At 41.2% G+C, this 12,825-nt stretch overlaps 1 protein-coding gene across 1 annotated transcript in view; it reads right to left on the reverse strand.

The window, feature by feature from the left end:
- The window catches only part of PCSK5 (proprotein convertase subtilisin/kexin type 5), a 255,130-nt gene that overhangs the window by 203,047 nt on the left and 39,258 nt on the right, over positions 1-12,825 (reverse strand). The window contains exon 3 of the mRNA XM_010568726.1: positions 3,293-3,406. Within this exon, the coding sequence (XP_010567028.1) occupies positions 3,293-3,406 (114 nt within the window). The remainder of the gene's footprint in view (positions 1-3,292; positions 3,407-12,825) is intronic.

Below are 12,825 nucleotides of genomic sequence, written 5' to 3' on the forward strand. Positions count from 1 at the left end.
TCATCCAAATCATCAATAAAGATATTAAACAGAACAGGGCCCAACACCGAGCCCTAGGGAACACCACTTGTGACCCGCTGCCAACTGGATTTCACCCCATTCACCACAACCCTCTGGGCTCGTCCATCCAGCCAGTTTTTCACCCAGTGAAGAGTGCACTTATCCAGGCCACGAGCCGTCAGTTTCTCAAGGAGTATGCCATGAGAGACAGTGTCAAAGGCCTTGCTGAAGTCAAGAAAGATAACATCCACAGCCTTTTCCTTAACCACTAGGTGGGTCACCTGGTCATAGAAGGAGATCAGGTTGGTCAAGCAGGACCTGCCTTTCGTGAACCCATGCTGACTGGGCCTGATCCCCTTCTTATCCTGGACTTGCCATGTGAGTGCTCTCAAGACAAACAGTTCCATAATCTTCCCCGGTACCGAGGTCAGGCTGACAGGCCTGTAGTTCCCCGGATCCTCCCTCCGACCCTTCTTATAAATGGGAGTCACACGGGCAAGCCTCCAGTCCTCTGGGACCTCCCCTGTTGACCAGGAACGCTGATAGATGATAGAGAGTGGCTTGGCAAGGACGACTGCCAGTTCCCTCAGTACTCTTGGATGGATCCCATTGGGTCCCATAGATTTGTGAGTGTCCAGATGGTGTAGTAGGTCACTAACTATTTCCTCCTGGATTAAGGGGGTTATGTTCTGCTCTTCATCCTTACTTTCCAGCTCAAGGGATGGAGTACCCTGAGGATGACTGGACTCACTATTAAAGACTGAGGCAAAGAAGGCATTAAGTACCTCAGCCTTTTCCTCATCTCTGGTTGCTACATTCCCTTCTGTATCCATTAAAGGATAGATATTCTCCTTGGGATTCTTTTTACTGTTAACTTATTTGTAAAAACATTTTTTGTTGTCCCTTACCATAGTGGCTAGATTTAGTTCTAGCTGAGCTTTTGACTTTCTAATTTTCTCTCTGTATGATCTAACAAGATCCCTGTACTCCTCCCAAGTTGGGTGCCCTTTCCTCCAGAGAAGATAAACTCTCCTTTTTTTCTTGACTCCTAGCAAAACCTCCCCGTTCAGCCATGCCGGTCATTTTCCTCGGCGGTTCAACTTGCAGCACATGGGAATAGTCTGGTCCTGAGCCATTAAGATTTCCTTCTTAAAGAATGTCCATCCCTCCTGGACCCCTTTGCCCTTCAGGACCGTCTCCCAAGGGACTCTCTCAACCAGTGCCTTGAATAGGCCAAAGTTAGCCCTCCGGAAGTCCATAGCGGTGGTTTTGCTGACCACCTTCTTTGCCTCACCAAGAATTGAAAATTCTATCATTTCATGGTCGCTAAGCCCAAGACGGCCTCCGAACATCACACCTCCCACCAATCCTTCCCTGTTTGTAAACAACAGATCTAGCAAGGCTCCTCCCCTAGTTGGCTCACCCACCATCTGTGTCAGGAAGTTATCTTCCACACACTCCAGGAACCTCCTAGATTGTTTACTCACTGCTGTGTTGTATTTCCAGCAGATGTCTGGAAAGTTAAAGTCCCCCCTTCATATCCATGAAGATAAGGACTTCTGACTGAGTTTACTAACAGCAACTGTTTACTGTTAGTTGCAAATTACCTATGACATTTTTTTGTTTTTCAATGTATGCAACAATGAATCACAAGCCAAAATGAAATGAATAAAAACTTAAAAGTATTTTTAAAGCTGTGTTAGCACAATCTTGTTCATTCACCTGAAATACTAAACCAATGCTTTGGAAGTAACAAAATACCTGAAAAGAGAGTATCTACTTACAGGAAAATTATCTTACATATTGCTGCCAAAAAGGCATATTCTCCTCCCTATCTGAAGCAATTCAATCTATCAAGTTATAAAACCTTCTGAGTGTCTCACTGTCAGCAACATAGGTGACTTAGTGAGAAAACAACATGTAGGGATTTAGAACTACATCAACAGGATAGTAGAGAAAGAGAGCAAGCCTTTTATCAGCCAAAATGGAGACATGTCAGCTGGAGTAATTGCCTAATAAATACAACTTTTCATTTCACTGGTGGATGAAAAATAGACATGAGCCTGCAAAGTGCACTTGCAGCCCAGAAAACCAACCATAGCCTGGGCTGCATCAAAAGAAGCATGGCCAGCATGTTGAGGGAGGTGATTCTCCCCCTCTACTCTGCTCTGGAGTACTGTGTTCAGCTCTGGAGTCCTCAGCACAGGAAAGACACGGACCTGTTGGAGCAGGTCCAGAGGAGGGCCACAAAAATGATCAGAGGGCTGGAACGCCTCTCCTATGAGGACAGGCTCAGAGAGTTGGGGTTGTTCAGCCTGGAGAAGAGAACACTCCAAGGGAGAACTTACAGCGGCATTTCAGTACCTGAAGGGGGCTTATAAGAAAGATGGGGACAGACTTTTTAGTAGGGCCTGTTGTGATAGGACAAGGGGTAATAATTTTAAACTAAAAGAGGGTAGATTCAGACTAGGTATAAGGAAGACATTTTTTACAATAAGCGTGGTTAAATTCTGGAACAGATGCCCCATCCCTGGAAACGTTCGAGGTCAGGATGGACGGGGCTCTGAGTAACCTGAGTTGAAGATGTCCCTGCGCATTGCAGGGGGGTTGGACTTGATGACATTTAGAGGTCCCGTCCAACACAAACTATTCTAAGATTCTATGATTTCCACTTTCCTAGGCAAAATGCATATATTTTTAAAAACACCATGAAAAGAAAAGTTTCACTCCAGGCTTTAGGTGTTACTATCAGACAAAAAAAAAAAAAATTGGCTCAGAAAACATGCAACTCATGTCAGACAGGAAAGAGTAGAAACAATCCATCTATTTCAACAATGCAATTGTTCATTACTAAAAAGAGTGTAATTATAACATTGAAAGGTCAGTGTTCGGGGATCTTTCCTCCTGTTTCAGGACACAAGACATTTACAACACACTGATGTTGGAAACAGTGAATGGGGAACATTGAAAACAAGTGGTTTCACTGCTCTCACAGATTGTGGCTAAGTTCTTTCCATTCTCATTGCTGAAAGTTTATCCTCTAATAAGTAATTCCCAAGACATTTTGCAATAGGAAGCATTCATGAATGAATGCATTAATAAATGTTTCCTATTGCAGGGCCCACAGGGAATTCTTTATAATACTTGTAAGGCGTTTACAGACCTTCATTAGTTACATAAAAAAACCAAAATTTGCTTTTTCTGAACATACTATTCTGCCCCTTTTCAAAATATCACAGCAGACACCTAAACGCTAGCATGAAACAGAGCCAATGACCCTGTATGTACTTACCATGTACCACATGCTTGGCCACTTGGGATCATTGAAATAAGTGGATTGGGTACCACCAGGTTTATAATCCCTCTTTATCCTTCTTTTAACCACCTGCTGTTGTATCCACTCCACCTGCCAACCAGGAAAACATATGGAAAGTGTTAAGGTTCCATGGAGATTATCAAGAAATGTGTGAAATCTTGGGAAGTTTCCCATTACCATAGTCCAAGACATATTTCATGTTAAAGAGTTCATTTTGGCAGTGGGAATGCACAGCTCACCTTGGCATACTGTTCACTAAGGAATATGTCCAATTTAGTGTTACAAATCTCCCTGAACAACTACTTAAAACCCCTGCTAGAAGGACTTCATTGGCTATCATCCTTTGAATGCTATTATTTTATTATTTTTCATTATTAGACTAGTGCCTCTTTTGAATTTATAAAACCAATTACTTTTACAAAATATAACAGTATATTACAATGAGAAATTAATTAAATTTCTGACAGGGGGTGGTGGTTTGGTTTCTTTTTCTTAATTTTTATTTAAGTCTGTTCCTGAAAGTAAAAACATTCAGAAAAATATTCAAACATTTTGCTTAACCGATATCTAAATAACCTTCACCACTTAGAGTGAAAAAAACAAAATTATTTTTAGCAAAGTGACTCTTTGTCAAGATTCTTTCAGCCAGGTACTCTGGAACTTTGTTTTATACTAAGTTCTCCCCCAGGAGAAACAGCTGGGTACTGAGCAACAGGTCAAATTACAACAACAACAACAACAACAAAAGAGCTTGAAACAGGAAAATAAATATAAGGGTTAAAAATCTAATTCTGTTGTCTGTCTGACACCTCTTCAAAGATTCATGACACATCCAGAAAGGGCGATGCCAAAAGTGACATCAACCCTAGAGCAGGCAGGACTCTGCAGTTATTTCTGCATTAGCTATTCTAAATGGGACCTAGTTTCTATAAACGAAAATAATATAAACTATCCACAGAGAAACCCAAGTTATATTTACACACACCTAGCTTCCTGGCAGCTCATATTTCTGCTGAATTGTTTCATGGGATATAACTATAAAAATTCAATTCACCTCTCTCCAAGCAAGACAGCCATTTCCTACCAGCAGCCAACTCTGCACCTTTTATTTGTGCTGTTTATGAATATCTCTGTATGCACACAAACACAGAAATATATAAAAGAAGTTTACTTTCAGTTCACGTATTTCTTTGTTACTTGTCAGAGATGGTATTAATGTTTTCCCTTAGCAGGCTGATCTCTTTACTGTGCATCCACAACTCAGCTTCAAATCCTTAGACAGACATAGATCCATTGACATCAACAGAAATTTTGCTTGTGATCCTTACCCTGCGTACCTCTACCACCTCTACCATACCATACCACTCTGGCCTCTACTTCTTGGTCAGATGAAAATACAGGAAGACATCCCTGAATTCAGCATGAGTGGATTCCTAGGACATTCCTTATAGAGGTTGGCATGGCTTCATGGTTTTCTTTATAAAAAAGAAATGAATTCTTCCCCTTCCCAAGAATTAACTTCAGGGTCAAGAGTATTCTTCTAGAGGAGAAATCATGCAGTTTAGAATACAGACTATCCAGGTAGTGTTCACACTGAAACCCATTTCCCTGTTAAGTCTTCTAGGAACAATCATAGATCCCTTTCCACTTCTAAGAGAACTGAGAAATTTGATCTGTGCCTTTCTCTCCTGGTTACTGTGCTCCTCTTTAAACTGAGGCTGAAATGCATCTTGGTGGACACCCTCTCGAGAAGCCGAGAGCAAACTGCCTCCTTCAGATCTTACAGGATCCAGAGGTCCCTTCAGCAGGAGGAGGCAGCTAATCAGTCTTAGGCGCCATTTGATGTAACAAAGTCTGGAGGCCTGTAAGATGCACGTAGCGCATCTGGGCAAAGGCCAAAGGAGGGTGAGCCAAAGGACTCTGGTATGCGCTAAGCCTTATGGCTGCTTTAAAGTAGGATCAACAACCCTCTTAACTAGATATCTCCTCCACAAAAAAGGCTGATTTATAACTGACTTATAATGAAACTTACTTCCTTGTCACTTGCTGCTAATATATGCTTTCTTTTCCAGACCCTCACAACAGAAGCTTGTTTTTCTTCAAAGTTTCTTTCCTTGCAGGTAGCCCAGACCTCCCAACACATCTGAAGCCAACTGAGAGGCATCCTATGTCCCATTTGATCTCTGACTCTGCAGCTGCCTGGACTGCCATAGATCATGGAGCTCTCTTCTATTACTAGTATTTTTCAAACAATAACAAAAAAGCTTCAACAGGTCTGAATAAGCAACCATGGTTTTCAGGGCTTTATACAGAACCACCTTCCAAGCCATATTACGAGATCTGGGTCTCAGTGCTAGACACATTTTCAGCTGAGTGAGAGGTCTCAGGTTTCTATGCTGTAAACTCATTCACATCTTGAGTCTGCAAGGAGGAGTTACAAATGCCTACCACCAACACAATCTGCGGATGTGATAGTGTTGTAAAAGTGTCCACAAAGGAAAAAACAATTGAGATAGACTCGGCAGAAGAGGATTAAACTTTCTACCACTGCTACCTCTGATTTAGAAGCATGAACATTAATGGAAGAAGGTAGTCATCAACACTACTATTGCCTAGAGGAGCTGTAAATCAGAGACCCAGGGCATCTAGTTTGGCATTAGGGACTCCTGTGCATCAAGGCTCCTATAAGAACTACCATTAGCAACTGTGAGAAGTTTTTGAAAAAACACTTTCTTTTGTAAATGGAGCCAGAAGAGTGTAAAATATTCCAGGAGCCTGCGCAACACACAAGTTCAAGCAGAACTTCAACAACCTAATACCATTTCTATATAGATAAATGAAAGGGGTTTTCTTAACAAGACATATTGCAAAACTCTTTACTATTCACTGTGAAAATATGTTGTCTCCATTTATTTACTGCCTATTCAGCTGCAAATATCCGCTGACCATTATAAAGAGATTGAAACATAAAGGCAGCATAGTTCTTCTGGAGACTGATACATGCATATATTGATGACTCAATAAAATGCCCAATTAATTCCTTTTCTCTGTTTCCTTTACTCCAGACAACATTATTGAGAACACGTATCAGACAGTTATTTAGTCCAAACAATCATAAACACTATGTCACTGCACAATTCCAGTTTATTGGAACAATAATCTGACACAAAGAATTTTGTATATATGTGGGTATTTGTGTACATCCATATATTTGTACAAGAGCTGATACCATCTGAGTTAATCTGCGAGCCTGTAGTATAGTAGATGGTTAGATTTTAGTGAGGTATGGATGAATATTTTTGTGTATCTTATCTAATGCCTTTTAACAAAAAAGTAAGTGACTGTACTTCAGATTGTCTATCTGTTGCAGGGCCTGCCCCTACTACATGCTAGATGTTGTCCATAATTCCTATTTCCTCAGCTCCTAGCAAAGTTAGGGAAAACATATGAAAGAGTAATTTTGCAGAAGGGCTGTGCAGACTGCATGATCAGATCCAAAGCCAGAAAAAGAAACATAATTTCTTGTCTTCCCATAAGACCTAATGACAATTTTATGTATGCATAAAATTACTGTAAGTAAAATAGCCATTTGATTTCATACAAATTCAGGGCAGGGTAAATGGCATGTTTGCCTGAGTATGTGTACAGAAAGATACTGCAGGTAGCTCTCTAATGATGAAATGGAATGGAATAGCACAGAACAGAACAGAACATTTCAGTTGGAAGAAACCTACAACAACCATCTAGTCCAACTGCCTGACCAATTCAGGGCTGACCAAATTAAAGCATGTTGTTAAGGGCATTGTTCAAACGCCTCTTAAACACTGATAGCCACGGGGCATCAACCACCTCTCTAGGAAGCCTGTTCCAGTGTTTGACCACCCTCTTGGTAAAGAAATGCTTCCTAATGTCCAGCCTAAACCTCCTGGTGCAGCTTTGAACCATTCCCATGCGTCCTATCACTGGATCCCAGTCCAGATTCCATGTCCCCTCCTCAGGAAGCTGCAGAGAGCAATGAGGTCACCCCTCAGCCTCCTTTTCTCCAAACTAGACAAACCCAGTGTAAAATATCAGGACTCACTTTGTGCACTACAGATATCCACATCAGTGAAAGGAAGACGTTAAAATTACCATTCCCAGTCAGTGACTGCACTGCTACGAGGGAGACAGTGCAGGATACTAGACGGAGTAACCTAAAACATCACAACATGCCTGATCACAGCCCTGATTATAGCCTTGTCTGGAAGATTTTTAGCAAACACCTTATGCTGAGATCTGTTTATTAATTGTCTTTATTTTGAGGATGTACTGATACAGCCATCTAGAACATAATTTAAAAAATCACAGGAAGACAATTTTCTCATCTGAGAAGTCAGTGCATAAAATCTGGTTTACAGAAAATATCACTGCTATATAGAATAGCTTACTCCACTGAACCATAGGTTTGGGGTTTTTCTCTAATAAGTGAACAAAAAAAATAGCCAGTTTAAATTACATTGTACAATCACTGAGTTACATTAATGAACACAAGGTTAAGACTTGGCAGTTATTTTAGTATTCTGACATATATTTCCCTTGATTATTTTATGGGTAGTCATCCACACGTCACTGTCAAATGCCTGCTGTATCTTGGATTTGTTTGATTCTGTATTAAAAAAGCTCATTTGTATAAAAATATTTTCTTCTAAAAAGTGTCCACACTTTCTAACCCAAAGGTCTTGAAGGAAAATCTCTGGTGTAATTGATTATACAGATTCCCATTTCTTGCCAAAAGGAGACTCTATGCAAACAATGAGGTGCATTTTAACATTTCCATAAAGTCACACTTACTGAGGGGGAACAGTGCACATTTTCCCATTGACTTCAGCTTCGAAAGTTCCATTTCCTGAATGTCTAGAAATCAAAGCCAAGCCAGATTGGAGACCAAACTATTTTAAAAAAATCACCATTTCCAGTCTCCTCACTTCAGCACTCACAGGGTTGTTCTGTGCACAATGCAGCTCTTCTTCACAGACCTGCATGGAACAGTGCTATGGCATAAAAGCTCCTCTGAGCTAATTCAAACTTACCACTCTTTTATTCTCTTTAAGTGCTAAAAATTATAATGAAAAGTTATCTCTGTGTGAAACAAAACTACTTTCTACCATTTTCACTCTCATTGATTCAATAGAATTCTTGGGAAAGGAGCCCCATGTAAGTATGCTGCAGTAAGACCTCCTCCAGTGCAATAAACTGTGAAAAAAAAGTTTGAAAAATGGAAAAAGAATTAAGATGCTGAAAAAAAAAAATCCACCAATTTATCAAAGCAGTGTGATTTTTAACATACAAACAACAGACACTCTTGTGAAAGAGTACTTTTTCAAATAGATCATGAGAGGGTCTGCTTGAATAGATATTTTCAAATTGATTAAAAATGTGTCAAGTCCAGTATGTAAAAATGCCATTACTATAAAGCAGAAGTTACAGGCAAGCTGAAGGTACAATCTTTCCATTTTGAGAAAAATATGGACGGGGAAAAACCCCACCCTAACCCTGAAGTAGGTTATACATTTCATACCAGAATCTATGATTTTTATGTTGCAGAATTAAACATGAAGTTGTGGGGTCTTCAGTCTGTGAAGATGAGTTGCTGAAGGTGCCACTCCTAAATGTAATCATGGCTTTATCCCTTGTACTGCCATCATTTACCTCAATCTGTCCTACACCTGTAAGAATAATTTAGAAATTCCTGCTCAGATAACAAGAAAGCAGGTGCCCCAGGGACTCTACAGATTAAAGAGAAAAAGAGAGAGAAAACTCAGATAGGGGACGTGGAAGTATCACCAAGCAAGCAGTGAATGTGTATGGAGCTAGGACAGATCTGCAAAAGGGGCAACACTCATCATGTGGAAAGCTGGCACTGGACAGCATTGCAGCACTTTTACTTGGAGTTTGTCTACAGAGAAATTGCTCTGGGTAAGCATCCTTCCTCTCTGTGGGGATGGTCTCACGCTGCAATCTGGCACATTTCATTTGTCACTTGCCTAAAGACCCTCAACACACACATACATGTGAGTTCTGATAGACCCAGCTGGAAAAGGACAGGAGTGAGGCTGGCACTCTCAGATAGAACATGAGACTGTGCTTGGCCCAGAAAGGCCATAGGAGGAAAATTGTTACAGTTCCTAGTCTAGAGGGAAGGGATGCCATCCAGAGGGACCTTGACAGGCTTGAGAGGTGGCCCTGTGCAAACATCATGAAGTTCCCCCTCTACTCCACTCTTATGAGACCCCACCTGGAGTACTGCATCCAGCTCTGGGGCACCCAGTGTAAGAAAGACATGGACCTGCTTGAGTGGGGCCAGAGGAGGGCCATGAAGATGATCAGAGGGCTGGAGCACCTCCACTATGAGGACAGGCTGAGAGAGTTGGGGTTGTTCAGCCTGGAGAAGAGAAGGCTCCAGGGAGACCTTATAGTGACCCTCCAGTATCTAAAGGGGGCCTACAAGAAATCTGGAGAGGGACTTTTTACAAGGGCATGTAGTGATAGGACAAGGGGTGATGGCTTTAAACTGAAAGAGGGTAGATTTAGATTAGATGTCAGGAAGAAGTTCTTTACTGTGAGGGTGGTGAGGCACTGGAACAGATTGCCCAGAGAGGGTGTGGATGCCCCATCCCTGGAAGTGTTCAAGGCCAGGTTGGATGAGGCTTTCAGCAATGTGGTCTAGTGGAAGGTGTCCCTGCCCATGGGAGGGGTGTCAGAACTAGATGATCTTTAAGGTCCTTTCCAACCTAAACCATTCTGTGATTCTAACAAAAACCTTAGTTGTCCCATCACGAAATTTTCTGTGACACAAGCTCTACTTAAGTACATCATTTGACAACACTCTCTTTTTGCATGTCACATTGTAATGAAAACAAAAAGTCAATAAATTTTAGATTAAAGTGTGTGGGAGGATATACCAATACCCAAGGGCCATATCCTGGTTACTGAACAACTGAGACCCAAGCCATTACTCAGGAATGGAGAAGGGGGTGACTAAGACTGTTGGCACACCTCCTGCTGTCCAAGTGCAGAGTCACAAAAGTGAGACCCCCAAAAGTTGGACTATTCAGCTTAAGAAGAATTTTGTGGGGTTTTAAAATTATAATTAAGCACCAGGCTATTTTCCTAACCCATCAGTATTCTCTGACTCACAGTAGCAGCAGCCAGTTTGCACCATAAAACCAGATGAAGACAGTTGGGTAAAGTAGCTGTTGACATAGGTCAAAAGCATGGAAAATTATTGCAGATACCATTTCACAAACTGTAGCTGTCTAAAGCTGGATAAAAAGTCAATGAATCCGGCAATGCTAGTGATGCATTCTTGCTGACTGACAAAGTGCTTCTTCAGCAAGGGTCAATGACAATCCATAATCAAAGCAGTTGTCATAATTATGCTACACATTCTGAAAAATGCAAGATAAAAAACCAGATGTTAGGACAGACTGGGGAGAGAAAAGAAAACCAGAGGAGGAAAGAAGGTGGCAGAGAATGCTTGAAATTAACACTTAAGCCCAAAGAAACACATCTTGCACAACAGCAGGGCAAGCCACCACGGTCTCACCCATGGAACAAAGCTGAAATTCAATGCACATTTTTCCACCTCGTGGCCACAGAAAAGCCAGTCAGTTCTGATATGAATTCAGCAGTTTCCACCTACTTTGCTACATACGAGTAATCCATTGTAGCACTATAGCCATACTTCCACAAGGTACAATGATCTACAGCTGTTCATTTTAACATATCTGAAACATCTTTTGCCTTTCCTCTACACCCTTCCCACCCCCAGAGCTCTTCACAAATATCAATACCTATCACCCTACAACTGTGCATGGCAGCAAAGTCTTCTTCCTGCTTTGGGAGCAAGACTGTAGAGGAGTAAGTTGGGAAAAGAGCACAGCCCAGCTAACAGTGGAGATACATAGTCTCTGTCGCAAGGCAGTTTATTAGCAGGCATAGCTGCTAGAAAGGACAAGCATCACACTGAAATTCTGGAGAAGGTCAGTGTGTCTGCTGCTAGCCAGGACTCATGTCCCACTGGAAAGGCAGAGAACAATGAAAGGCAAAAAGACCCACATTTTCTCTCCTTGGGAAAGTCTCAGCAGGTTTTCTATTCACAGGTGTGACTGTAGCAACTGCTGAGCGAATGTGGCCATGGCCTCTGCCCAACATCCCCTCTTGCATGCTGTACTACAGCAGACCACAGAGCAGTTCAAAATTACAGGATGAAAGTCACACAGCAGATTTGTGGCAGCACTGAGAACAAGTTCCAGAGAACCTGGGCTCCTGCCTTGTGGCTTCCAGCAGCACTAGCCCCAGCTGTCGTAGGCAAAGTGTATCTCAAGCAGTTGGGGATTTTTCCCTTTCTCAGGTCTGGAGTGTGCTAACAGCTCAGACGCTCTGGTTCAGTTTCTGAAGTAATTCAGCCTTGGAAAAGTGAGGAAAATCTTTACTGCACCAGCTTAAAAGCAACTCTTCTGTTTATACAAGGTATTTTATCATTTATAGCCACAGGTCACACAACTCGCCTCGTAACAACTCAAGAGCTACAAGGCAACACAATTTTAAAAAAGACCTCTAATTGATAGGTCTGTTTGGTACAGTACCTAAAGCTCTGCTTATACCATTACACACAATGTTAGTATATCTAGTCTTGGGACAGTGTAATCATCTAGAATTTCAATACACCATGAGGATTAGTATTAATATCACTCTGAACACACACTGGTATGTCACAACTCCATCTAACTTAGGCCTAAAATTGCATCTTCTTAATAAACTTAGAGGCTGATGCTAAGTCCAGTATCCACTAAGGGATAAAACTTTAAGCTCTTTAAACTTAATTAGCTTTGGAGTCTAACATCTGGCAGTTGAAATATCTTGGATTTTAAGTTTATACTACTATAGCAATATTTAAAAAAAAACTGTAGAAATTTCTGATAATTTTTTTCTTTCCTTGGGCTAGTCCTACAACTCTTATCACAAATCATTTAAGTCCTTCAGACATCTGCACGTGCTAATTTAAGATGGCCTTAAATCATTTACTAAGTGACTTCTTAGGAAGACAAATCTCTCCCACGGGGTCAAATTCAAATGTCAAAAATACCAGTGTCATTCTAAAGGTGTTGATTCAGTCAAGGGTTTGCCATGGCTTCTATTGCCATAGATATCCACACCAGTTCAGCAAATCCACTGAGAATTAGTGAGACAGTAAAAGTATTCCATAATTAAGCGATACTTAATATCCAATGGTGGTATACTGGTCTTGCCAAAGCAAATACTTCTCCTGAACAGTCTCTTCACTGACTAAAAACCCCTTGGAATTGTCCTCATACAATACTCTTGCTCTCTACAAAGGAAGAAACTATCACCTACTACTCAGTGTATTTCCAGCACTTTTGCTTAATGATGGTTTGCCAACAAGGAAATTTTTGATGTAAATCTGCCATGGAAAAATTCAGTCACGAAGCATATGCTAAATATCAAAT

The sequence above is a fragment of the Haliaeetus leucocephalus genome, unplaced genomic scaffold (genome assembly GCF_000737465.1).
Source record: "Haliaeetus leucocephalus isolate CR32 unplaced genomic scaffold, Haliaeetus_leucocephalus-4.0 Scaffold251, whole genome shotgun sequence".
Lineage (NCBI taxonomy): Eukaryota > Metazoa > Chordata > Aves > Accipitriformes > Accipitridae > Haliaeetus > Haliaeetus leucocephalus.